The sequence below is a fragment of the Dermochelys coriacea genome, chromosome 13 (assembly GCF_009764565.3).
Source record: "Dermochelys coriacea isolate rDerCor1 chromosome 13, rDerCor1.pri.v4, whole genome shotgun sequence".
NCBI lineage: Eukaryota > Metazoa > Chordata > Testudines > Dermochelyidae > Dermochelys > Dermochelys coriacea.
In genome coordinates, this window is record NC_050080.1 from 29,935,924 (window position 1) to 29,963,914 (window position 27,991).

At 46.5% G+C, this 27,991-nt stretch overlaps 2 protein-coding genes across 6 annotated transcripts; one reads left to right on the top strand and one right to left on the bottom strand.

Moving 5' to 3' along the window:
- Positions 1 to 9,013: 9,013 nt before the first annotated feature.
- LOC119841932 (microtubule cross-linking factor 1-like) lies at positions 9,014 to 14,357 on the bottom strand. 5 transcript variants are annotated; one of them, XR_006275347.1, is made up of 3 exons: positions 14,215 to 14,357; positions 10,945 to 10,988; positions 9,014 to 10,562 (listed from the first exon to the last, which is right to left on the bottom strand). XR_006275347.1 is itself a non-coding variant. In XM_043495725.1 (3 exons), exons 1-3 carry the CDS (start codon positions 14,214 to 14,216, stop codon positions 10,549 to 10,551), a joined length of 384 nt encoding a protein of 127 aa, XP_043351660.1. In that variant the 5' UTR covers positions 14,217 to 14,357; the 3' UTR covers positions 9,014 to 10,548. The 5 variants fall into 5 exon arrangements, 1 of the variants encoding a protein (XP_043351660.1); XR_006275349.1 differs by having other exon boundaries at positions 10,945 to 11,074; positions 13,891 to 14,357; XR_005288648.2 differs by having other exon boundaries at positions 13,745 to 14,357.
- A 15-nt stretch (positions 14,358 to 14,372) lies between these two features.
- On the top strand, positions 14,373 to 27,936 carry LOC119841931 (ER degradation-enhancing alpha-mannosidase-like protein 2). The gene is made up of 11 exons (XM_038369761.2): positions 14,373 to 14,612; positions 14,966 to 15,076; positions 15,861 to 15,900; positions 17,156 to 17,261; positions 18,302 to 18,427; positions 19,432 to 19,643; positions 20,905 to 21,046; positions 21,554 to 21,678; positions 22,465 to 22,609; positions 23,886 to 24,007; positions 24,950 to 27,936. The coding sequence occupies exons 1-11, from the start codon at positions 14,512 to 14,514 to the stop codon at positions 25,448 to 25,450; spliced, it is 1,731 nt and encodes a 576-aa protein (XP_038225689.1). The 5' UTR covers positions 14,373 to 14,511; the 3' UTR covers positions 25,451 to 27,936.
- The last annotated feature ends 55 nt before the right edge of the window (positions 27,937 to 27,991 follow it).

Sequence of the window (27,991 nt, forward strand, 5' to 3'; positions counted from 1 at the left end):
TGTAAAGCAGAAAGCAATGGAAAGGCGAATGTGTAATATATTGTTCCGTGATCATATACCGTATGAGGAGATCAGAAGGCGTACAGAGGTGACTGATGTAGTGCAGGCAATGTACGACGCAAGGCGAACATCGACAGGTCATGTAATCTGCAGGCACGACAATAGGTGGACAACCCGCACCAGTGACTGGATCTCCAGAGACCACAAGTGACTGCTGGGCAAACCGAAAACACGCTGAGCCAATCCCATGACAAAACTCTTTGGACAGAAATGGAAAGAATGTGCTCACAACAAAATAGAATGGTGTGGCGTTGACTTACCTTTGTGGAGGGATGGACGAGGACAAGCCGGACATAGGTGAAAGGTGATTGTCTACGGACAATCTCTGAAATTCAACGTTTATTAAAAAGCAAAAGGAGATTTAAGGAGGCACAGTTGAAGCCTATGGAGTTACATTTGCTTATGCCACCCTGGAATGCTGCTGAGTCAACTGCCGCCTCTCCCCACACATACTTTTTGTCAGTTTCTGATCCTTTTTGAAGATATACACCCATCCCCCTTGCTCCCCAAGGACTACTTGATTTTGTAACGCAGCAATAGGATGTCCTCTCATTTATAAGTGAAGGGATGTGTGCATGCTTCTTTGTTTTTAAACTACAGGATGACATAATTTCAAGGCACCCAAAAGAAGACAAGAAAACAGGGTCCCACTGTATTTTCTGTACAGTCAGCCCTAGTATTTGGCTGTGTTTTGTTTTTTTCTTTCATTATTTTAGTCTCATGCTAAGCAAATAAAATCAATTCTGAACATATAAAAAGCAATTGAAAATGTCTAGTCTTTTATAGTGAAATCTCAACTCAGCAGCCCACAATACTTGGAGAAAAATCAATCATCATTTCCATCCTGCTACGGGTGCTACTAAAATTAAGGATTGATGTGAGCCTGCAAGTGAAAATTATTCCTAGAGAATCACCTTTGCAACAATTTTTAGTGTTCATAAAACTCCTGTTTATGGTTTCTTCTTGTAACAAGCAAGCTCCTGCATGAATTATAGATATTAATGGGGGATGCTGATTTACATACAGTTTCCATCTTAATGGCCATCAGATCTGCAGGCAGGGCAACAAAACTACTTATGATAATAGTATGTAGTAAACAAGTCATCAGCTTAAGGATTTCATAAACCGAAGCATTAAACGCCCTCATAATAATTAGGGAGTACCCTCCCCCACAGCCAAATGAAACTTTTTACGACTTCACCAGTGGTCTTTTGATAAAGATTGAGTGCCTGAGCAGTATAGTGAGATAGCTGAAGAAGCACTTAAGCCTGATGTGGCCTAAATATTTTAGTAATGTACCATGTCCATTTGAAAGCACTGTTCTCAACATTCCTTTTTGCATCCATTGGAGCCAGACATATGTAACTTGCATGATCTAGGGGAATATATGAGATATTCCACCACAGTCAGACCAATAGTTTCCATTTCTCCACAATATTTCTGTTTGCACAGGGTACATCTGTGCTTATTAACATTAAGGCACTGGTTGTGCTACTACCTGGTAGTCACTCTATATGCTAAAGGCAGGTGCTATGCAGGCTCCAGCAATTTCAGTTTCTCTAACATGCTCTGGAAGCATGAGCTATTCAGAGCCAGATTCCTTCACAGTGACACTGCCAAACCCCATACAGTGGAGGGCGTGGCACTGCCTCCAAACTCATTTTGTTTCAATGGGACTTAGGGTATTTCTACACTAGGAAATTAGGTCGAATTTATAGAAGTCGGTTTTGTAGAAAGTGTTTTTATACAGTCGATTGTGTGTATCCCCATACAAATGCTCTAAATGCATTTAGTTGGCGGAGTGCGTCCACAATACTGAGGCAACCATCGACTTCCGGAGCGTTGCACTGTGGGTAGCTATCCCACAATTCCCGCAGTCTTCGCCACCCATTTGAGTTACACAGGTAACTAACCGCTTTCATGTTCTCTCCACAGGTACCAATGCAGAGAGTGGACCAGATGATATGTCTGGGGGGAGAAAGCAGAAGGAGACCCCGCTGGTTGGGAGGCATGAGATGCGATGTCCTGAGGTTGGGGGTTCCACGACCACCACTCCCAAGAGGAGAAGGCGGGTGGTGGTGGTCGGGGACTCTCTCCTCCGGGGGACTGAGTCATTTATCTGCCGCCCTGACCGGGAAAACCGAGAAGTCTGCTGCTTGCCAGGGGCTAAGATTCGTGATGTGACGGAGAGACTGCCGAGACTCATCAAGCCCTCGGATCGCTACCCCTTCCTGCTTCTCCACGTGGGCACCAATGACACTGCCAAGAATGACCTTGAGCGGATCACTGCGGACTACGTGGCTCTGGGAAGAAGGATAAAGGAGTTGGAGGCGCAAGTGGTGTTCTCGTCCATCCTCCCCGTGGAAGGAAAAGGCCTGGGTAGGGACCGTCGAATCGTGGAGGTCAACGAATGGCTACGCAGGTGGTGTCGGAGAGAAGGCTTTGGATTCTTTGACCATGGGATGGTGTTCCATGAAGGAGGAGTGCTGGGCAGAGACGGGCTCCATCTTACGAAGAGAGGGAAGAACATCTTTGCCAGCAGGCTGGCTAACCTAGTGAGGAGGGCTTTAAACTAGGTTCACCGGGGGAAGGAGACCAAAGCCCTGAGGTAAGTGGGAAAGCGGGATACCGGGAGGAAGCACAGGCAGGAATGTCTGAGAGGGGAGGGCTCCTGCCTCATACTGGGAATGAGGGGCGATCAACAGGTTATCTCAAGTGCTTATATACAAATGCACAAAGCCTTGGAAACAAGCAGGGAGAACTGGAGGTCCTGGTGATGTCAAGGAATTATGACGTGATTGGAATAACAGAGACTTGGTGGGATAACTCACATGACTGGAGTACAGTCATGGATGGTTATAAACTGTTCAGGAAGGACAGGCAGGGCAGAAAAGGTGGGGGAGTAGCACTGTATGTAAGGGAGCAGTATGACTGCTCAGAGCTCCGGTATGAAACTGTGGAAAAACCTGAGTGTCTCTGGATTAAGTTTAGAAGTGTGTGCAACAAGAGTGATGTCATGGTGGGAGTCTGCTATAGACCACCGGACCAGGGGGATGAGGTGGATGAGGCTTTCTTCCGGCAACTCACGGAAGCTACTAGATCGCATGCCCTGATTCTCATGGGTGACTTTAATTTTCCTGATATCTGCTGGGAGAGCAATACAGCGGTGCATAGACAATCCAGGAAGTTTTTGGAAAGCGTAGGGGACAATTTCCTGGTGCAAGTGCTAGGGGAGCCAACTAGGGGGAGCGCTTTTCTTGACCTGCTGCTCACAAACCGGGTAGAATTAGTGGGGGAAGCAAAAGTGGATGGGAATCTGGGAGGCAGTGACCATGAGTTGGTTGAGTTCAGGATCCTGACGCAGGGAAGAAAGGTAAGCAGCAGGATACGGACCCTGGACTTCAGGAAAGCAGACTTTGACTCCCTCAGGGAACAGATGGCCAGGATCCCCTGGGGGACTAACATGAAAGGGAAGGGAGTCCAGGAGAGCTGGCTGTATTTCAAGGAATCCCTGTTGAGGTTACAGGGACAAACCATCCCGATGAGTCGAAAGAATAGTAAATATGGCAGGCGACCAGCTTGGCTTAATGGTGAAATCCTAGCGGATCTTAAACATAAAAAAGAAGCTTACAAGAAGTGGAAGGTTGGACATATGACCAGGGAAGAGTATAAAAATATTGCTCGGGCATGTAGGAAAGATATCAGGAGGGCCAAATCGCACCTGGAGCTGCAGCTAGCAAGAGATGTCAAGAGTAACAAGAAGGGTTTCTTCAGGTATGTTGGCAACAAGAAGAAAGCCAAGGAAAGTGTGGGCCCCTTACTGAATGAGGGAGGCAAGCTAGTGACAGAGGATGTGGAAAAAGCTAATGTACTCAATGCTTTTTTTGCCTCTGTTTTCACTAACAAGGTCAGCTCCCAGACTGCTGTGCTGGGCAACACAAAATGGGGAAGAGATGGCCAGCCCTCTGTAGAGATAGAGGTGGTTAGGGACTATTTAGAAAAGCTGGACGTGCACAAGTCCATGGGGCCGGACGAATTGCATCCGAGAGTGCTGAAGGAATTGGCGGCTGTGATTGCAGAGCCCTTGGCCGTTATCTTTGAAAACTCGTGGCGAACGGGGGAAGTCCCGGATGACTGGAAAAAGGCTAATGTAGTGCCCATCTTTAAAAAAGGGAAGAAGGAGGATCCTGGGAACTACAGGCCGGTCAGCCTCACCTCAGTCCCTGGAAAAATCATGGAGCAGGTCCTCAAAGAATCAATCCTGAAGCACTTAGAGGAGAGGAAAGTGATCAGGAACAGTCAGCATGGATTCACCAAGGGAAGGTCATGCCTGACTAATCTAATCGCCTTTTATGATGAGATTACTGGTTCTGTGGATGAAGGGAAAGCAGTGGATGTATTGTTTCTTGACTTTAGCAAAGCTTTTGACACGGTCTCCCACAACATTCTTGTCAGCAAGTTAAGGAAGTATGGGCTGGATGAATGCACTATAAGGTGGGTAGAAAGCTGGCTAGATTGTCGGGCTCAACGGGTAGTGATCAATGGCTCCATGTCTAGTTGGCAGCCGGTGTCAAGTGGAGTGCCCCAGGGGTCGGTCCTGGGGCCCGTTTTGTTCAATATCTTCATAAATGATCTGGAGGATGGTGTGGATTGCACTCTCAGCAAATTTGCGGATGATACTAAACTGGGAGGAGTGGTAGATACGCTGGAGGGGAGGGATAGGATACAGAAGGACCTAGACAAATTGGAGGATTGGGCCAAAAGAAATCTAATGAGGTTCAATAAGGATAAGTGCAGGGTCCTGCACTTAGGATGGAAGAATCCAATGCACCGCTACAGACTAGGGACCGAATGGCTCGGCAGCAGTTCTGCGGAAAAGGACCTAGGGGTGACAGTGGACGAGAAGCTGGATATGAGTCAGCAGTGTGCCCTTGTTGCCAAGAAGGCCAATGGCATTTTGGGATGTATAAGTAGGGGCATAGCGAGCAGATCGAGGGACGTGATCGTTCCCCTCTATTCGACACTGGTGAGGCCTCATCTGGAGTACTGTGTCCAGTTTTGGGCCCCACACTACAGGAAGGATGTGGATAAATTGGAAAGAGTACAACGAAGGGCAACGAAAATGATTAGGGGTCTAGAGCACATGACTTATGAGGAGAGGCTGAGGGAGCTGGGATTGTTTAGTCTGCAGAAGAGAAGAATGAGGGGGGATTTGATAGCTGCTTTCAACTACCTGAAAGGGGGTTTCAAAGAGGATGGCTCTAGACTGTTCTCAATGGTAGCAGATGACAGAACGAGGAGTAATGGTCTCAAGTTGCAATGGGGGAGGTTTAGATTGGATATTAGGAAAAACTTTTTCACTAAGAGGGTGGTGAAACACTGGAATGCGTTACCTAGGGAGGTGGTAGAATCTCCTTCCTTAGAGGTTTTTAAGGTCAGGCTTGACAAAGCCCTGGCTGGGATGATTTAACTGGGACTTGGTCCTGCTTTGAGCAGGGGGTTGGACTAGATGACCTTCTGGGGTCCCTTCCAACCCTGATATTCTATGATTCTATGAATTATGGGTTGAAATCCCAATGCCTGATGGGGCAAAAATATTGTTGCAGGTGGTTCTGGGTACATATCGTCAGGCCCCCCCTTCCTTCCCTCCCACTGTGAAAGCAAAGGCAGACAATCATTTCACATCTTTTTTCCTGGGTTACCCCTGCAGACCCCATACCACTGAGTGAGGAGACTATGGAACTTGGGGCGGAGGGTGGTTGGTTACACAGGTGTTGTAGCGGCCATGTGTGGTCTTGCTGCCTTTCCTGAAGCTCAACCATACACTGGAGCATATGAGTTTGATCCTCCAGCAGCCTGAGCATTGACTCCTGCCTTCTTTCAGTAAGCTGACACCACCTACCATCTTCAGCCTGCTACCTCTCCTTGCGATCATATTGTGTTTTCCTGCACTCTGAGATTGTCTGCCTCTACATATTTTGCTGTGCTCTGTACGTGTGGGAGGACAGCATGAGGTCAGAGAACATTTCATCGCGAGTGCGTTTTTTTCGCCTTCTAATCGTTGCTAGCCTCTGGAGAGGAGAAACATATGCAGCTGGTGGAGGGAAAAAAAAGGGAGAGTGGTATTTAAAAAGACACATTTTATAGAACAATGGGTACACTCTTTCACGGTAAACCTTGCTGTTAACATTACATAGCACATGTGCTTTCATTACAAGGTCGCATTTTGCCTCTTATAGAGGGTATGCCCGTTTGTTGTGAGAGATCACTCACGCAGGGCTGGGCAGCAGAATTCGGCTTGCAGGCAACCATGGTAAGCCACAGTCTTTTGGCTTCTTTAACCTTCATAACGTGTGGGAATGGTTTCAAACAGCAGCGCCCTCGTTTCCCATACAAAGTAGCCGTTGGGTTGGCCATTTAAAATGGGTTGGCCATTGAAAAGGAAGGGCTGCGCTTTCCGGGTTAACATGCAGCAGAAACCCAACTAACACCCACCCTGTCCCCCGCACACACACACACACAATTCTCTGGGATGATGGCTTCACCCCTCCCCGCACCCCGTGGCTAACAGCGGGGAAGATTTCTATTCAGCCACAGGCAAACAGCCCAGCAGGAATGGGCACCTCTGAATGTCCGCTTACTAAAACCACTCTATTTCAACCAGGTGACCATGAATGATTTCACTCTTCTGAGGGTAACAGAGAGATAAAGAACGGATGTTGTTTGAATGCCAGCAAACACTGGGACCATACGCTGCAATGCTTTGTTCTGCAATGATTCCCGACTATGTGCTACTGGTCTGGTGTAGTAAAGTGTCCTACCATGAATGACGGAATAAGGCTGCCCTCCCCAGAAACCTTTTGCAAAAGCTTTGGGAGTACATCCAGGAGAGCCTTATGGAGATGTCCCTGGAGGATTTCCGCTCCATCCCCAGACACGTTAACAGACTTTTCCAGTAGCTGTACTGGCCGCGAATGCCAGGGCAAATTAATCATTAAACACGCTTGCTTTTAAACCATGTATAATATTTACAAAGGTACACTCACCAGAGGTCCCTTCTCCACCTTCAGGGTCCGGGAGCCCGCCTTGGGAGGGTTTGGGGGGTACTGGCTCCAGGTAAACAGATCCTGGCTGTTGGGGGAAACGGTTTCTCCGCTTCCCTGCTGTGAGCTATCTACAACCTCCTCCTCATCTTCCTCGCCCACAAAACCCGCTTCCGTGTTGCCTCCCACTCCTTGGATGGAGTCAAAGCACAGGGTTGGGGTAGTGGTGGCTGCACCCCCTAGAATGGCATGCAGCTCATCATAGAAGAGGCATGTCTGGGACTCTGAACCGGAGCGGCTGTTTGCCTCTCTGGTTTTTTGGTAGGTTTGCCTGAGCTCCTTAATTTTCACACGGCACTGCTGCGGGTCCCTGTTATAGCCTCATGCCACTAGAGATTTTTTCAAATATTTTGGCATTTCGTCTTTTCAAATGGAGTTCTGCCAGCACAGATTCGTCTCCCCATACAGCGATCAGATTCCATACCTCCCGTTCGGTCCACGTTGGAGCTCTTCAGCAATTCGGGACTGCATGGTCACCTGTGCTGATGGGCTCTGCATGGAGACCTGTGCAGGTGAGCTAGTCATGCTGGCCAAACAGAAAATGAGATTCAAAAGTTCGTGGGCCTTTTCCTGTCTACTTTGCCAGTGCATCTAAGTTGAGAGCACTGTCCAGAGCGGTCACATTTGAGCACTCTGGGATAGCTCCCAAAGGTCAATACCATCGAATTGCATCCACACTACCCCAAATTCGCCCCGGCAAGGCCGATTTCAGCGCTAATCCCCTCGTCATGGTGGAGTAAAGAAATCGATTTTAAGAGCCCTTTAAGTCGGAAAAAAGGGCTTTGTCGTGTGAACAGATGCAGGGTTAAATTGAAGTAACGCTGCTAAATTTGACCTAAACTCGTAGTATAGACCAGGCCATAGAGTAAATTGGCAGTTTGGTTCCCAATTGTCTAACATGATTAAAAAAGCAAAGCAGTCAGGGGATGAGGACTGCCAGGAGTTCAGAAACGATGCAAAGTTCCAGTGCTACTTCACCTCAGCTCCTACAATACAGGATCCATCTGCCTCTCAAATGTTATATAGCGAGCCTGATCCTGTAAGCGCCTTCTGCATGGTGATAAGCTGCTATTATAATAGAAGTCCAGGGTCTTAGCACTACACAGGATGGAGCCTGTTACAAGCAAGACTCATTTTAGAACCACCTATTCCTCTATCCTAAACAGTTCTGCTCTCCCATCATCACACCTTGAAGGAATGATTCAACATCATTGACAGCTTCCTCCTCTGTTAGTGAGACAAGATGGGTGAAGAATATCTTTAGCAATGAGTAAGAGCTCTCTGGAGCTTGAAAGCTCCTCTCTCTCACCAACAGAGGTTGGTCCAATAAAAGATATTACCTCACCCACTTTGTCTCTAATATCCTGGGACCGACACAGCTACAACATCACTGCAAACTCCTCTGTTAGTCTCGTTCTTGGTCTTGGACACACTCTGGCCTTAGCAGGTCGAAAGATAGGAAGCTCTTTTGTTTGGAATATTTTCATACCACATTATAGGAAGGAGGAAGGAGATTTTTTTCCACCATATTTCACAGGTGCCCACTGGGGTAATGTGCAATTAACATGCTCCAATTGGTATTTGTGTAATTTCACCTGTAGAATCTGCCTTTTTCATATTCCATAATTTGTACTCTGTTGCTGTCCTGTGTCCCAGATTCCAGCATCTAGCTGTATGAAAGACACTGGAGCATTTTACTGCTTTAGCATCTTGTCCTCCTGTTTTTCTTTCAAGTCACATACTGTATCTGTTTCAAAAATATGTTTGTCAACTTTTAGAATTCAATAACTGACTTTGACAGAGAAATGACTGTTCCAGTGCATGGCAAATGACAGTGGTCTAGAACACTGTTAAATTTAAGTCTGGAAAATGAACTTTAATAAAATGTGCTCCAGTAATGTGCCGTGACAGCTTTTAGTGAAATCAGCTCCAGTACTTTGATTCTCAGGAGCCTAGTGAGACATACTCTAGCAGCCTTCAGCCATGGAATAGGAGAGCAGACGGCTTCATGATAAATGGCCCTAGAAGCATAAATTACAACTGCAGCAAATGAACAATATGTGGAAATTATTCAGTGGCTTTTTGTTTGTACACAAGCCTGCAGTGACACCTAGTGGTCACACACCCAGCCAAGAAACCAACCCACCAGCACGGTAGCCATAAGTCCATGAAACTTCCGATTTCTTTAAAAGAACACCAGTTTGCAAAAGACGGCACCAAAATTAGCAGTCACCCCCCCTCTCCAATGCTGTGGGTACTTTGAATAAAGATGTATCCCCTTAAAGACTGAGAGTAAAAGCACCTTTCATTCTAACAAGTGACAGCTGGCAACGTGACGCACCATAACTACATACAGCTGGCTTTCAGGCTGACCATACTCTTCCCTTTCCTGAGAGCAAACTGCTTGATAGGTTTGGTTTGCACAGAGCACAGCTTTGGCAGGCCAAGACCTAGACTGCCAAATGCCTTGACCTTCCTACCATCCCTTCCTGCACATGTGCCTCGCCTGCACTCCTTCACCATGTGCATGCACACTCACTTCCAGGAATAACTGCTTTAGAGAGAGAATGTGAGCTATTATGGACCAATCGAACCCTCTGAGACACGGGGGCACAGAGAAGAGAGACCAATCACTGTTAAGAAATGCCCATACTGCAAGGAAGAGCTCACAATCAGCATGGGGGAACATAGATTAATGGACTGTACCAAGAGTGATGTTGGGAACATTGGGTAACTGCCAATCATTCAAAACCAGGATGGGTCAGGATTTAAAATGTGCTGCCAGTGGGGAATGCTGGCAACAGCACATCAGTATAGCTCAGTGCCAGTCATAAGCCTCCAGCTTGGTTGAAGCATGTCCCTGTGGGCACTGGGCATCTTGCAAGGGCTCAGTCTGAAGTGAAGGGAGGCAGAGCACTTGGAAGAAGGAAATCTGGAAGGCCAGGAAAGGGAAAAGACATCTCCAACTACTCCTGTACATCCCAATATACAGGAATCTTCCCAGTTCAGCTCCCAGCCAGGTCATGGAGCAGAAATGGCATCACTGACCTCCTCCTATCCCCACACAAGGCAAGGGTGCCTATTTGCATGACCCTCAGTCCCTCCATGGCACCTGGTACTGTTAGCTGCAGTGTACCACACTAATACAGGCCTGGAGAAGAATGCTCTAAGATTCCACCAATTCTTCTTTGCAGACTATGTTCAGAGTGATGAAGCACTGGTCTTCAGCAGATCATTCACCTGTGGGGCTCCAGAGGCACCATGCTCTCACCTATCATATTCAAGATCTACAGGAGGAAATCATGAGACTGTACAATCTCAAATAACTGTTCTGTCTCCTGTCCTCTGAGCTCTTCTGGGCAAGGCAGGCTGTGTCTTCCTGAGTTCATGAGCCGCATGCTGTGGGCATTAATGGAAAAGAAAAGAAAAGAAAAGAAACGAAAAGAAAAGAGGATTAACTTCTGACATGCATAGTGCCATCACGCAGCTATCCTGGTTCCAATCTAGACTCCACTCTTGGGTGAGAAGCAGCTGCCTGGAGATGAACTCAAACAAGATGGAGTGAACGGTGGTGAAAATGAAAAGCTAGCTATATAGCATCACTTGGTCTGGAGGGAGCTTGACCTCCAATAGCCACATTGGTTTATGACCCAGCTAGACTCATCACTGCCCAGCAGCACTACTAACCATCAGCTGGGGCTGTGTTTATAAGAAAATATGTATTTGTATGTGATTATGAAAATGAAAATCATGAGATTTTAAAAATAAATACGTGGCTTACTTGCCCTTTGGAGGTGGAGTCGCTCACATTCTCCAAGCTTTTCCCTGCAACCACAAGGATTAGAAACTTACAATTTGTTTTAAACCAAAGCTAAGATTCTCATGAAATCACATGGCTCTGGGAACTAGGGCTGTAAGAAAAACAAGCAAGTGTTAGAGCGGGGAAGCGGGGAGTGATGAGCCAAGCAACCTCTGAGCTGCTGCTCCTTTGAGAGCAGGGTTGTGCGCAGTGAGAGAGTGCAGAAGGTGCTGCGTTGGAGTCTTCCCAGGAGGAGAGCAAAGCAGCATAGCAGCCTGTGGACAACAAGATGGGGCTTCCACAAGAGGGTGCACTAGGAAGAGGGGCAGCAGAGGGCCCCCAAAGAAAGGTCGGGGGGGAAGGAGCAATTGACTGTTGAGGTGGAGGTGCCCCCTCTGCTGTAGATTCTGGGAAGGTTGTAGGGCCTCAGTGAATTACTTTATTGGACAAGGAGAGGGGTGAACTGGTTTTTGCAGAGGGGGCAGTTCAGGGGCAATAGAGGCCTAAGAGAGATTTTGAGTGGAGGGTGTATTACCGAGCAGCATGGAAGGAAGGATAGAGATTTGGAGATGAAGAGTGTTCATGGGAACATGGAGAGGGAGATGGGCTGAGTTCCTGGGGGCTGGCTGGAAGGAGGCAAGGCTGAAAGTACCTGGGGAAGGAAACACTTTTCCCTCGGGGATTGGACCAAGGAGACTGGTTTCATAGGGTCGGAAGATGGCAGAGACAGGTGTGTTTCTGAGGCACAGAGGCACTAAAAGCAGGATTCAAAAAAGGAAGCTCACACTTCCTGCCCCCACCCCCACAAGCCCAACTGGTGCTCTGAAAAAGTAGCTGAGCAGCTCTGAACCCAAAGTTTCATGCCAGGACCTGTGTTAGGAGCTGCTGCTAGGCTCCCAATTAAGTTTCTCAAGAATTTAGGAGAGAGGAGCGGGTAATGTAGTTAAGCCAACCTAATTTTCTAGAGTTATAACCAGGCCTTATAGACAATATGAATGCAATTTACACAGAAGGTAAAAAGGACCATCAAGTCAACAAGAGGAGGAGATTGCAGGAAACAGATCACTTAGCATTTTAGCAACCAGCATGGAACTTCCGTCACCACAAGACTCCATGTCTCCTTCCTCACAGCTCTAATGAACTTTACTTTGAGGGGTAATCTTCAGAAGAAACCATTTCAAAGGCTCACTGGACTGCAAAGAAAGGGGCAAAGAACTACAAGTTATCTTTCACCTGAGACAACAAAGGAACCATTTGGACTTTATGGGAGATCCTGACCAAAGGGGTTGGTCAGCCACTTTCTGGAGCATATGGTGGTAAGGAACAAAGGCTGTAGCTTGTTTTGTAAGGTCTTAGCCTCTAGAAAGCATTTTTCACTTTAATTTGCTTGTAACCATTTCTAACTCTACCCTTTATATGTGAATTCACTTACAATCTTATTGCCTCTTGTTAATAAACTTGTTTTACTTTTAATCTAAACCATCCCAGTGCTGTGTTTGATGTAAAGTGAATGTTAACTCCAGCTAATGCGGCAAGCCACTTGGTAATATATTTTTAAAGGAACAAACTGGATGACTGGGAAACAAAATGGCAGATGAAATTTAATGTTGATAAATGCAAAGTAATGCACATTGGAAAACATAATCCTAACTACATATACAATGATAGGGTCTAAATTAGCTGTTACCACTCAAGAAAGAGATATTGAAGTCACTGTGGATAGTTCTCTGAAATCATCCACTCAATGTGCAGCGGCATTCAAAAAAGCAAACCGAATGTTGGGAATCATCAAGAAAGGGATAGATAATAAAACAGAAAATATCCTATTGCCTCTATATAAATCCCTGGTACGCCCACATGCAGATGTGGTTGCCCCATCTCAAAAAAGATATATTGGAATTGGAAAAGGTTCAGAAAAGGGCAACAAAAATGATTAGGCATATAGAACTGCTTCCATATGAGGAGAGATTAATAAGACTTTTCAGCTTGGAAAAGAAGCAAGTAAAGGGGGATATGATAGAGGTCTATAAAATCATGAGTGGTATAGAGAAAGTAAATCAGGAAGTGTTATTTACTCCTTCTCATAATACAAGAACAAGGGGCCACCAAATGAAATTAATAGGTAGCAGGTTTAAAACAAACACAAGAACGTATTTTTTCATGCCACACACTATCAACCTCTGGAACTCCTTGCCAGAGGGTGTTGTGAAGGCCAATACTATAACAGGATTCAAAAGGGAGCTAGATAGATTCATGGAAGATAAGTCCATCAATGGCTATTTAGCCAGGATGGACAGGAACGGTGACCCTAGCCTCTGTTTGCCAGAAGCTGGGACTGGGTGACAGGGCATGGATCACTTGATGATAACCTCGCTGTTCCTTCCCCTTGGGGCACCTGCCATTGGCCACTGTCAGAAGACAGGATACTGGGCCTGATGGACCTTTGGTCTGACCCAGTATGGCCGTTCTTACATTCTTAGTCTCCCTCTGAATGCTCCAGGAAAGGGCTGGACATTACAGAGCGCCTGGTTTTGGGAAAATTCAGGACTGGAGAGCATTGCGTTCATCTCGCCAGGTATAAAGGAGGCTGGTAAAGGTCAGAGTGGGGACGTAGTCTAAGAAGCAGGTTCCTAGAAGCAGAAGACTGAACCAGGGCTGCTTAATACACAGTCACTCAGTGCACGCTTGTGTGATGGACGGAAGCCTCCGGACCCAGGAGCTCCGGTGGCAGGTGTTTTGAGGCACTCAGGGTTGCAGGGAAAGCAGTGACACCACCACTCACTGGTCTGGAAGGCTCCCCGGAAAAGATGCTTGCTCTGTTCCTCCACTTCGCAAACACATTTGATTCAGTTTGAAGACGTATTATGGAAAGCAGCCCAGCGCCAGGGCATTCGAGGTAAGACAACTGCCGTGATAAAAGCGACGTACCAAGACTCCTGCGGTGCCCGAAGAACTGGTGGGAAATTAAGCAACTGGTTCAACTCGAAGTTGACAGGCCGGGGGTTAAAACCCTTCCTCTCACTCGCCGCCCCGGAACGCGCCCCCGGGAGCCGCGAGGACAGCGACCGGGCGCCCCGCGCGAGGCGGCGAGAAGAGCGGGGGGTGGGTTTTGCCATTGAGGGGCCTGTGAAGGGTTGGGTGACCGCACCCGGGGGCGAGCCCGTCCCTGACCGTGGCTGTAACGGGCCGGGCCAGGCGCTAGGCCGGTGGCTGGGACGCGCCCTCCCCGCCAGGGAAAGCGAACGTGGCGACATCTGGGGTCACGACCCCTAGTCGGGCAACGGCTCCAGGTGCTGCCCTATGCCCCGGAAGGGGAAACCGCAGCCTCGCTCTGAGACCCGACAGATTGCGGTGAGCGGCGACTAGCCACGGTAGCTAGAGAAGCCGGAAGTGGAAGGTACTTTTGTGCGCAGGCGCATTAAGGCCTACTGCCGGGGAGGGGAGGGCAAGTAGTGGGAGAGACGCGCGCGCAGAAGGGGCGTGGCTCCCCCCTCGTGAGGGGCGGCACGCGGAAGCGGAGGCGCGCTCGGGCTCCGCTGCCACCTTCCGATGCTCCGCTCCTGCTACCTGCTGTGCTGCCTCTGGGCCCTGCACCTGCCGGGCGCCGGGGCGGGGGCGGCGGCCCGCGGGATAGACCCCGCCCACTACCGGTGAGGCTCAGGGCGGCTCGGTCCCCCCCCCCCCCCGCTCGGGAGCGTCCCCCTCAGCCTGGCCGGCCGGGTTCGGTGCGGCCCCCGCTCTGGCCCGCCTCGCGCCGGCGGCGGGGGGCAGTGGGCGAGGCCTGTGGCAGGGGCCGGGCCGCGCGTCCGGGCGCTCAGGCGGAGACCCGGCCTCGCCCGCGGGCAGAGACGTGCGGCGGCCAAGCGGTCCGGGCAGTGCGGCCACCCAAGCGGGCGGCGGGCGGGGCAGCCCAAGGGCCGGTTTGGCCAAGCCGGGGGCGAACTCCTCGCCCGCCGATAGGCCCGTCGCCGGGTCCGTGCTCCAACGCCGTCTCTGCCCTCAGGGAGCGAGTCAAGTCCATGTTCTACCACGCCTACAACAGCTACTTGGAAAACGCTTTTCCCTACGACGAACTGCGGCCTCTGACGTGTGATGGACAGGACACCTGGGGAAGGTACTGGAGAGGGTTAATGTCCCCTACGAGCTTGTGCGTCTGCTGTGTCCAGGGTGTTGGCCTTTCCCTACCTCTCCCTAGACTTAAAAATCTAAAAGACCTTCGTCTTTAGCTCTGGTGACTCTGTGGGGCGCTGTCATGGTCTCTGCTGTAACTGTGCCAAGCCATTTGGTAAAGGTGGAGTCTCAAACTGCATTAGCTCCAATCGTGTATGTTGGAGAAGGTGAAAACCAATTGGATCACGCAAGCCAGGCACCTGCCAGTAAAAGAGAACTGTGTAAGGAAAAGAGGAGAGACAGGGTGGGTAAGGTAATATCTTTTATGGTCTCGCTAATATCCTGGGACCAACATGGCTAAAACAACTCTGTAAATAAGAGAGAATAAGATGATTATGTCACGAGATATTACTGGGAGGTATTTTTCGCACTAAGGCTGCAGGTATTGCTGTTGGAATACAGTATGTTTTTGTTCTTGGCTCCGTCTGTTGCCTGGCCCTGCAGTGGAGTCATAATTTTGTGTTGATGCCATCAATGGCAATGGTTGTGATCTGACAGATTCATCAGGATGATAGCTGTCCTGGGGGTAGACTTCCCAGTCTTCTCTATACACAGCTTAGAGGTCTCAGGTTGGCTCACGCTGTTGCCTCTCAGTAACTGGAATTGTAGTTAGACATTTTTTGGTTTTGCTGTTAAATATTCAAGTGTTATATTTGTTACTGTCTGTCACCCTGGCTGCTACTTATCTCACTTGTCATTTCCTCACACTGCCTTCTGTTCTCTTTTAGTTTTTCTCTCACGTTGATTGATGCTTTGGACACTCTACTAGTAAGTACCTCACTCAATTACAGCCTTTTCTTGTTAATTTCCCTCTGTTTTATTTCATACAATATTAGTTTCTGCACTTCTTAAATATCCTGCATTAGAGGCCTCGATTTACCTCTGCTCCTCTCAGGTGCTCTTCACCTACTTGTGAGAGTAACTTATTAACTGAGAGAGGGAGATCCTGCATTGATTTCACTCCACTGAGATGCAGGTGCCTGGAGTGCCCAGCCTCTGACACATTCTAAATATGGCATAAGGACCCAGAATGAGGGGGGAAAGCTTTGAAGTCAATCAAGTAGGAATCTTTTTCTTAGTCTCTTTTATAACCTCAGTTTCATGAGTCAGCAGCTTGTGCTCCCAGCTAGTCAGGGGCAGCAAGTTGTATGGGCCTGTAGTGCCCGGGCTCCAGCAAATTCAGGGCCCAGTTCCACCAATGTTTGGGGCCGGGTCTCTCCCCCGGCCCTGCCTGCCACCCCCGCGCACCTCCCTTGAGCTGCCCCCTGCAGCTCCATGCTGCGTTCCCTCACCGGCCATTCCCGGCTACAAGGGAGCGGTGCCGGGGCAGGCGGAGGCAGCTGCTGCGCTGGAGGAGGCGCATGGCAGTCCATTCATCTGTTTTCCCCCCCCAGTCATCTCCAAGCGGGGGAGGGGGAGGGGTATCCTAGCTGGACCTCCTGAGCAGCAGCCTGGTGGGGGCTTGGATGAATGTCAGAACGGGGAGGGCCCATCCTCCCCTGGAGCTCGCTGCTGCTGCTGGGGGCAGTTCTCTATGGCCTCCAGCCCCGGGGAAGTCTGCCTGATGTACCCCACGCTCCTCATTCCTGGCCCAGTACCCAACCCACACCCAGCACCCCAAACTCCCTCCTCCACCCCATCCCAGCCCAGCGTCTGCACCCAGCACCCCAAACCACCTCCTGCACCCAGCACCCCTATCTCCCTCTCAGAGCACGCATCCCCGCCTGCACCCCCTCCTGCATGCCTGCTCCAGCCCAGAACCTGCACCAAAACTCCCTCCCAGAGCCTTAGGCAGATGGGCAGGACTTGGACCTGTTCTGGGCACCACCAAAAATTATACAAACCTGCCGCCCCTGCAGCTTGGACAAGTGAAAAAGGTTTAAAACAGCATCTAACCCTACAGTGAAGCTACTGAGGTGTCTGTTATGTCATGCGTTCCTTATAATTGCTACTTTGTTTTCCTGACTGTAGTCATTTGCTGCCTCATGAGCCTCCCTCTCGTTTGTCGTGATTTCTTTTCCAGATTTTGGGAAATGTTTCAGAGTTCCAGAGGGTTGTCAATGTGCTGCAGGAGGGGGTGGATTTTGATATTGACGTAAATGCGTCTGTCTTTGAAACAAACATCCGAGGTGAGCTGGGTGCTGGAGTAGGGCTTAACTTGAAAATCGTTTGTGTGTCATAATCACAGTCTCTGTGAATTCATAATTTATATCTAATGCAGAACAACAGTGGGAATTGAATTCTGCTGCATACAAACTAAACAAAGAAAAATACGCATCCCTTCCTTCATTGTGCATTACCTCCCAGCCCCCTTTTGAATGGTTCCATATGTAAACTATACATACTACAGTTTGTGTTCTTGTTCAAGGTTAGTTTTGAGTTTTAGAATGAGAGGTTTCATGCTGAAATCATAACGTTACACATCAAATCTGCCATTGCTTCTAGAATAAGTTTCTTGTATCCCTTGAGGCAGGCGATGTTCTGGAATGGAGAGTAATTTAGTCTATTTAAGAAGCTATGATTAAAGTCCTCTTTCTCTTGAAAAATCATGACGACCTCTGCCTTCAGCACTAACTACGTGTTTTACTCCTTCAATTCCCTCCACCTAGATGACACTTTCAGAGAAGAAAACTCTGCTATGCTTATTCTCATTCTCCTGCTCTGCTAGTTTCTGCACCCTGAGACAGTTTCTGGTAAAATATTTTACACATTAATAGTTCTTGACCTACACTTGCTATGTTACACATTTCTGAATTCACTTAAAATACAAGACAACCACACCCACTCTTTTTCCCTTTCAATTGCTCATACTTTATTCTCCTGATGTCATAATCCCAGTAGTTCTTCAGTTGTCTATAGAGTAAGACAGATAAATGGGCATAGGTAAGATCTGCTGTTTCTAATGCAATGAGGTAGAAGTGCTTCCAGTTCTTTTTGACAGTTTACAAAGAAGCAAGAACAAGAATAAATCCAACTTTTTGTCTTTGCAAAGCATCTTTGATTAGCACCTTCTTAGACACTAGAGATGAGCCATCTGTCTTCCCTTTCCCCGCCACAACTTCCTAGTTATGGAATCAAATGCTGCTGATTTGGGGGTTTTGTGGGCAAAAACTATCAGTTCATTCCTCCCTGTACTTCCTAATGAGCCCCTCATGTTGCACTGTTCCAGTGGTAGGTGGTCTCCTGTCTGCTCACTTGCTGTCTAAGAAGGCTGGTGTTGAAGTGGAAGCAGGATGGCCATGCTCAGGGCCTCTTCTGAGGATGGCAGAAGAAGCTGCTCGTAAACTCCTACCAGGTGAGGAGAACCTTTCCAGAGCTGCAGATCTAACTTCTCTCTGCACTCTTCTGCATAGTAGATGCTGAGTTAACTGGCCAGTAGTAATACAAGTGCCATCACTTCAGCATCTAAAATAGTCCCCAGATCACTGGAATCATAGGGGAAGTCTGTCTAGCTGTATTAAACAGCCATATTTTTGTCAGTGCTGCACTGATGTACAAGTATTTTGGTGTTACTGAAGTCTGGGGAATGAGCCTAGGCTCAAATAAATCCTTTACAATCCACATAGAAACCTCTGAAGCTTCCAAAACAGCTGTGGGATGGTTGTTGGAAGCAGAATGCAGGACTCTGGGTCACTTGAGACAAAATATCATAGGAAATGTGAGTGTGTTCTTCTGAAACGACAGCATTAGGTATATGTAATGCCTGCCGGAAACACCCAGAACGTGGCGCTATCAGTCACATGAACATTCGCCATCATGTATATTAGTTACTCCAAGCAAAAAAAAAAAAAGTCAAAAGAACATTAAGGTGGTCAAGTGATTGTCTCTAGAGGCAGAAAATGTGCAAACTCAACTCTGCCCCACTGTGGGCTTCCATTAGGATACACAATCCGAGTACGTGAGTTGTTGTGTTGGTTTTATGTGCCTCGTCCCGGGCACAGGTTGGACTGCATTCAGTTAATGAGGCAGCTGTTCAGTGTTTGCATCCTCACAGAGATCATCCCGCTTGTGCAGTGAGGCAGGCATACCCTCAAATGTTGCATGCTAAGTGATAGGTCTCCATAATCGATGTCCAGCATTTCTTGTCTAGCCTTCTGGGTTCTACCTCTCTCCCCCATACTGGGCTATGGTGCCACCTCCCATTTATTTCAGTGCACTTCAGACTACTCCAAAACCTGGTCTTTTGCTGGCATCCATGCTTGAATGAGAGGCACAGGCAGTAACAGTCAGCCTGTTAAATGTTGTCTGGTGATGGATGCCGAACATTCTCCTGTGAATCACGACTGTGATGTGTTTAAGCTTTTCAGACCCCAACTGGGATGCCATATGGGACAGTGAACTTGCTGCATGGAGTAAACCCTGGAGAGACCCCGGTTACCTGTACTGCTGGTATTGGAACATTCATAGTGGAATTTGCCACATTAAGCCATCTTACAGGTGACCTAGTGTTTGAGGATGTGGCCAGAAAAGCCATTAAGGCCCTGTGGAAAAATCGCTCGGATATTGGATTGGTGAGTGGGGGGGAAATGCCCTTCATGTTATGCTTACATCCTTTTTGTAAACAGTGTACAGGAGGCAGTACTAGGTAAGCCAGGATAGATAGAGGACACGTGTTAGCTTTAAATGAGTGATACCTTATAGTACAACATGAGTAAACTGCAATACCAGTAATCCTGCAGTAGGTGCACGTAGCCTACTGTTCCAGAACACTGGTAACTTCAGTTACAGACTATATCCACCTCTGATACATTACACAATTCTTGTATTCCACCCAGAAGAGGCTGGTGGGCAAATATGTTGTGGTTTTCACAGTTTTATAGTTTTTATAACTCCGCTTTCATTATGATCCTGACTCACAGCCTCCTTAAAACGCTGCTTTAGCACCACTATTCCAAGTTTAGTCTCTGTCAAAGGGGGATTTTTTTTTTTTAAATGAGACTAGTCCATTCAGATGTTTATAATTTAGGCTTTGGAGAGGAGGGTTGGAACACAATTTCCCCATACTTAAAATATAAATATTTTCTCTTGACACTTACATTTTTGTACACAAAATTTGGATATTTCTGAAGTTTAAAAATGTCTGTCTCCACATGTGACTAGACCTCAATGAGGACCTTGGCAAATTTAAAGAAAAAAATTACAATAATAACTATTGTAAAAATTACAATGAATAACTACAAATCTGTTTCCACACATGCACTGTAACAGAGAAAAATCTTTAAGCATATGGTTATGGTCTTGCCCAGCTCCATAATGCCACGCTGTAGAACTCGAGTGCCACAAATAGGTTTTTTCCTTGTATCTAAAGAGTTTTCTAGCTTAAAACCCTCTAGAATTTCAGAAAAATGCAGTTACTCTATTCTGTAGTCCCAGAGCTCCGGTCAGATAATACCTAACAAAGTTGCACTTTATGGCATTGTAATCAATAAAATCCTAGGTAAAACTTTATACCAGTGAGGCATTAATGTTGCAAATAAAAAAATGCAAAGTAGGTGGTTCCCATAGCATTGTTCACGTCTGCCTATTGACAAACCAGATGTAGTTGTGAAATGCAGAAAACAGTTAATTTAACTTGAAGGTTGCAAATTCATCATAAAATGAGGACAGCAATACTAATGTTGTATTGCTCTTTATGTCTGTATTTCATAAAGTTTGCCAAGTGCTTTGGAATCCGTGGTTTTCAAATAAATGGTAGAAAGAGAAGATTGTCCTCGGAATCTAGTATTAACAGGCAAGCTTTGGCTTTTCTTTAAAATCTTCCTTTTCCCACAGGTGGGTAACCACATTGATGTGGTAACTGCCAAATGGGTAGCCCAAGATGCTGGCATTGGGGCAGGGGTAGATTCCTACTTTGAATACCTTGTTAAAGGAGCCATTCTGCTGCATGATGAAGAGCTGATGTCCATGTTCCTAGGTGAGAGCTTTTTTCTCCTGGATGACTGGGCCTTTTTTCACCAGATTTTCCCAAAAGTGTCTCCTTAAGTGCACCTGCAGATATCTATATGTGCAGAGAGAGACCCCTGGAAATGTGACCTTAAGCATCTCCATGGTGCAGACTCACTTCTGAGGTATCTTTAGCTCTGTGGGTGAAATTCTGACCTCCCATTGACCTCAGTAGAGCCAGGCTATTACCTGTGTCTTTTTTGGAGCTAAATTTCTTTTTCCATCATTTGGTCTGTTAGACTCCTTTTAACAAGAGGATGCTAAAAGTCTGACAAAACTCTTTTCTAGACTTTCCTGTAATGATGGGTTTTGTTACAATAAGGCCTTGTAAGATTTGCAAGTGTTCTGTATGACAGTGCTCTAGGAGAAATGAATGTTCTTAGTGTTAATTTGACTAATCCACAGTGGAAAAAGGGGCTTCTCTTCTGCTATTTAAAAATTCAGTTGTGTTGAATTATTTTTCTCCACTTCTTTTTAGAATATAACAAAGCCATTAAGAACTACACAAAATTTGACGATTGGTACCTGTGGGTTCAGATGTACAAAGGGACAGTGTCCATGCCTGTCTTTCAGTCCCTAGAGGCCTACTGGCCAGGCTTACAGGTAGGAAGAGAAATAACATACACTAATCTTGTTCCTCCCTGTCTTGGGTCCATCTGCACAACAAATACTGTGCCGGGGCATTTGATAATAACTTTATCTTCTGTCCTGGTTAAAGCCTGGCTCTGCTCCACAGTGTAGGTGGACTTCACCTCCTGCATCCTTTGGCAGAACTGAATTAGACTCCAGAAATGCTATGTACAGAACCATATATTAAGTGTGAATGGGGACAGCCATATTGTAACCTGCTTTCCTAACACAGTTCTTATGAAGGGGGGGGGGGCAGCTAAGAAAAGAGACCAAATCCCTTCCACATACCATCCTAAAAACTTTTCGTGTTTGAGTTTATTTCTTGCAATGAGAATTGCTTATTGAGTAGTTCCCACTCCCTAGTGTCCTGTTGCTGTGTAGGCAACTACAGCCCCTCTGCTGCTGAAATGAAAGGAACAGTGTCTTCTAGATGAGTCAGGGAAGCTCTAAAATGAACACACTGAGACCACATCAGTCAGAAGGGAGTAGAAAACTTGGTATGAATTCAGAGATCACATGGAATATGATCCAACAGAAAAGTGTCACCTGCTTCCTCATTAGTTCCAGCTATTCTTAAGGTACCCTGTCTAAATATGACTAGTTATGTTCAAACTCTGTGAGCAGTCCATTGGCTTTTCATTTAATGACTGTAGGAAAGATTTTTTTTTTTTTAAGCTAAGTCCTGTGTAGTTTGTTCTTTTCCAACTGAGTGTTGCTTCACTAGGGGTGTGTTGTTTTGTTGCTGTTTTTTTCCCCCAGAGCCTGATGGGGGACATCAATAACGCCATGCGAACATTCCTCAATTATTACACTGTTTGGAAACAGTTTGGTGGGCTGCCTGAGTTTTACAACATTCCCCAGGGCTATACAGTGGAGAAGCGAGAAGGATACCCACTCAGACCTGGTAAACAGAAGCAACAAATAACAAACATGTTGATACTGAGTCTTGCTTTTACTCTGGTGTAGTAATTAAATGTTACCTAACCTCTAATCTGCAAGATCTTACGCTACTGCAATAATAACTTCATTCCCAGTGCACTCCCATTTTCCATTTCCGGCAAGAGTCTGACTTTCACTATAGGTAGGACTACATTTTAAAGGAGCCTAACCATTTTGCCACTTCTTAAAGGGGTCCTGTCAAATGGATTAGGTCCAAAATATAGGGTTTGTGATATTGGAAAAAGATGTATTAAGTGTTCTCAGTCTGTCAGTAAAAGGCTTTTTAATGTAAATGTTCACTTGCACACATGAATTCTGTACTAGTGTAACTAAAAAGTGAAATTGACTGACTATAAACAGACCAGTCTGGTTTTGCTGAATGAAGAGCATAGAGTAAAGCAGACTTTTGCTATTCCTCCAGTTTTATTCACCTTATTGCAGTTGAGTAACACAAATAAATGACCTGTGATGTAAGATCCTCTCTGAAACTTGAAAATAACATTTCTCCTTCGTTTCTTTGTCCTTTTCTATTCCACAACCATTGATTTTCCTTTTCCCTATTTCTTACAACACATATGGTTCTACTTCATTTACTTGTGCACCTGCGGCATGTAGGTCTGCAAATGCATTTGTTAATTTGAGTTTCCTGAACGGCTGTTATAGCAGCATAAAGGCATTCGCCATGTGGCATGTAAACTGGACTTTTTTACTAAAAATTCTCAGCAATGCTAATTTTCTTAGAATGTATCACAATATCACAGTAGCAATGTTTCTAGAGTAAGGAAAAGAGAAGGTGCACCTGATGTCTGCCGTGGATGTTTCCATATTACCCATCACCGTATCTAAACATCAGAAAACCCTATCTTTCAGTAGCTTATAAAATGTACAACTTTTTTTTTTTCTGGGGCTGAAATGTCTGATGCAGAATTGCAGTCTCAAAGAATTTTCTAAATTTAGTTTTTTTTAGGGCAAGTTTAATTTAAATTTTTTTTTTAACTTCACTTCATTCCCATCCCCCAAATGTGAGGCTGCAAATGCATAGTTAACATGACATCTCAATTCAAACTGTTTAATTTCAGATTTGGCTTGTCCTCTGGGAAGATGGGTGCCTGTGGTGAGAGCCAGAGGCAATATATAGGGCTAACTGATCTGATCCTCTTGAATTGTATTGGTGAATCTATGCAAATTGCAGGGGTGTCTTCTGTGCACTGTAACAAGGTCTTTGCTGCTGGATTTTGCAGAGCTGATCGAGAGTGCCATGTATCTGTACCGTGCCACACGAGATCCCACCCTCTTAGAACTGGGGAGAGATGCTGTGGAGTCCATAGAGAAAATCAGTAAGGTGGAGTGTGGATTTGCAACAGTAAGTGTCTGCTGAAAACCAGCTTTCGACGAGCAAGTGTTGGTCTCTTGATGGTTTGTCAAAGAGGGTATGTCTGTAGGCTGGCTGATCACTTGAGGGGAGGTTTTCTTGTTTTTTAAAGACCAATCAAACAGTTCTGTGTGAAACTCAGTTTTGTAACCCTGCTCTTGCTTCAGGGAGTAACTCCATTGCCAGAGCAGTATGGGAGTTAGGGCCATATTGTGCCCTGCTACTGTGTGGGTAAGAGCTGGGGATGGCACAAAAAGCCTCCCCACCTCCCTCTCCCCTCAGCACAGGAACTACTTCCTCCTGTTGCCTCTGTGGGTGCAAGGCGTTGGGGAGAAAGCAGGGCCAGCGCATGTTCCTGCTGCATGTAGGGCACTGCACCTCTCAGCGATCTGCTGGAATGGTGCAGGTCTGCATTGCCCTGACATGGGCCTGTGCTGATCAGATACAACTGAGCCTGTACGAGTGATTTCTTTACACTTCTCTAACACCTGCCATTCAAGGATCTCGCACTGTCACAATGAATTGTAAATGCACAAACATTGAGAATTCAACCTCACAACTCTGAAGTAGATAAGTCCCCATTTTATAGGTTGGGAAATGGTGGGTAAATAGCTTCATGTTGCTAAGTCACATGGGAAATCCTTAGCACAGAACTCCTCTCTCCTGATTAGCAGTTAGAGCAAGTGACTGGCAGACATTTCAGCTGGATAAAACAGCCAAAAAGAAACTGTTAGAAGTAATTAATCTTAAATGTTGTGCACCATCAAGCTAAATGGCAACTCCTTGGGGTAAGGACTTGGTGAGTCCAAGTATTGCTTAGCTGTAGAGATGAATTCCAAGCTGACTGTTTTCCCAAGTTCATGACATCTAGGAGCACTCTGTGAGGTTCTGGGTTCAGGACAGATGTAATCCACTTGATCTGCTCTCTTACAGATCAAAGACCTGAGGGATCACCGACTGGATAATCGCATGGAATCCTTCTTCTTGGCTGAAACAGTGAAATACTTGTATCTGCTGTTTGACCCAGATAACTTCATTCACAACGATGGGTCAGCTTTTGATGTGGTGCCCATGCCTTATGGGGAATGCATCCTTGGTGCTGGTGGATATGTCTTCAATACTGAAGCTCACCCCATAGACCCTGCTGCCCTGCACTGTTGTAGGAAACAGAAGGAAGAGCAATGGGAAGTGGAAGACTTAATGAGAGCATTTTACTTTCTGAAGAAAAGCAAAAAGTCCACGTTCAAGAGAACTGCAGACCATAGTGGGAGGGAAAGCCAGACAGCCTCTGCAGATACTTCCTCAGAGAGCAGCAGGGTGGAAATGAACCCGGAGAAGAACACCAAAAGGAGAATCCCTCTCCTGAGCTGCCCTAATCAGCCCTTTACCTCCAAACTTTCAGTTTTGGGACAGGTCTTTCTAGACAACACGTGACTTCTTCACTACGAGTCCGAGTTGTTGAAGTTAATAAATCCGCTTGGATTTGCACTCTGTCGACCTTTTTATTCTGTGGGAAATATTTTTCAGTGGTGGGAAAAAGTGCACAACAGGATTTCCACTGTTATGTAAAATATCCTACAATTAGATCCCCTTGCACTCTTGCCTTCTGTATTGCGTGAATCAGGGTTACTGTTACGTTTGTTAACACAGCTCAAAGTGTTATACCAGAATGAGTCGCCAGTTTGAAAAGCAGAAATCTCTGAGAAGGAAGAGCCTGCAGCCTGTGACTTTTGCGGTTTCATTTGCGGCTGTGTTTAATGTTCTGAGGCCGTTTAAAGTCTCGACCATATGCAGAGTTTCCAGTGCCTCCTGCTTAAGAAAAGAAGGAAATTGAGCTACCTGGCTGTAGCAACATGAGAACAGAAGCTAATTACTAGCAGCTACTTCTCTTACTCCTTAAATTGCAGATTTTCTCTGATTAGCCTTACATTTTACTGCTGGTCCTAGGGGATCATGTGGGCACAGGCTTGAACACCCAGAGCTCCCAGATGGGGAATAGTTCATGAGCAACCTCTGTTCCAGATAACAGGTTTTCAGTTCCATGCTTGGCTGTTGGACAAATGAACTGTACATCTGGCAGTGGGGGGGGGGCGAGGGGAACCAACATGGGAGGATCTGTCAAGTGTCAGGAAATGAGTTAATTTGTGTCATAGAACATTTCACATCACGCATTCCCTTACATCTAGCACTAGTGCTCATTAATACCCCTGTGTGTGACACTGTCCCTTAGGAGGCTGGCTGGCTGACTGTTGGGTGGATGTCACCTAGAAGCTGATTAAATTTCTGTAGTTTTCTGGGGCCTGTGATGTGCGGAAGGAAGGACTTTGTGCTGTGGATTAGAAACCCTTCTAACCCCAAGGGACGAGGCTTGACTGACTCCCCAAGCGTTCTTCCTGCCTCTGCTCTGAAAAACCCTTCCTCCTTCCCTGCCTTCAATGCCTAATGTGACCCATCTCCCGCTAACTGCTGTGTGGACCTTCTTGTTGGGAGCTAATGTGGCAGTCAGTAGGAATCCACACAGCATGAGGCAGGCAGCCCATTGATAGGGCAGGGGTAGTGTGGGGTGGGGAGATAGGACCAAAGCCAGGGAAGGACACCAATTTTGTTCAGAGTGAGGTATAGAATATTCCAGCCCCTCAATACAGAGGAGAGGCTGAATAGATGTAACTGCTCTAAAAGTGGGGAAGGGTGGGTTCCTAATGTCCACATTCTTTTAAAGTGAAGTCAAACCATGATGGTTCCCTTTCTAATAGTGAAAAGCCTTGCTCCTGAATGAACAGGCTGTTGGCAGGATCTGACAACACCCACCGCTCTGTGAGTCTCAGGAGATGCAAAGAACCCTGACCCTTCTGCTTCAGCAGGGAAGATGATCTTGCAGGGTCCCCTGGGGAGCCTGTCCCCACCTCTATCATGGTGGCCAGGTGCATTGCAAGAGTTTTTTTTGTTTTTTGATGTAGCAGGAACCAAACTGCCCAAGGCTGTGATGGCATAGCCTGATGGTTTGATTCCATATAGCCATTCCTAGCTTCTCTTCTACCTTTCTTTGCATGTGCAATACATCTGTTCTTGCTTGGGGTAGCAGAAACTGACCAAGCAAGGGCTCTCTATGCTCATTTTTATGCCAGTAGTGCCCCCAAGGTGTTAAGTAGAATGGGAGCGTTGGTGTGGCAATAGGTCTATAACTTTTGCCTGTTTTAGAATTGACCATGGAAAGTAGGTCAAGTTATTTTCAATAAACAACATTGTAAATAGGTGCAAGAGAGCCAGACAACCTAGATCAGTCTAAACCAAAAAGGCCATGATTGATATAATCCAAGGACCGTTGAAATTATGCTCAGTAAAAACAAATGATGTGGAGCCAGAAGTTAATGATCTGAAATTGGCGTGTTGTGTATTAGGCCAAATTGGTGGATTAAACCATGAGAGGATGGGCTATTCCACCCACCACTCCCTTTTCTTGGTCCTTGAAGAAAGACAGTTTGGCGGAGGGGAGATGCATGGAGAACTCTCAGAAGCTTCTGGAGGAACTTCATCATGGCTGCCACTCTCACCATCTCCTGGGACCCTGGGCCTTCAGCATCCCGATCCTGAGGGATGTTCTGACCAGACTAGACCAGAGAGAGGGACCCCAATGACATTGCCACCTGTACCGGCCCCAGCTGAATCTCAGACACCAGCTGGGATGAAATGGGATCAGACTTTAACAGCATCGACAGCTCCAGCTCATCTCAACTTCTTCTCTTTTCCCCGAAAGGGCAGTTATTACCATCTGATACGATTTAAGAGACTGTCGGACAAAGATGTTTTCCTTCTAAAAACTCTCCAGCTTAAGGGAAAAAGGATGTTGTTAAAATTAAAGGCTTTACATTCCAAATACTGTAACTTTGTCCTCCTGTATCTTTAATAAAAGGTTCAAATGATTTTTACTGGCATGTTTAGCATGATACTAGGCAGGCTAAGGTCTCTGTATACCAA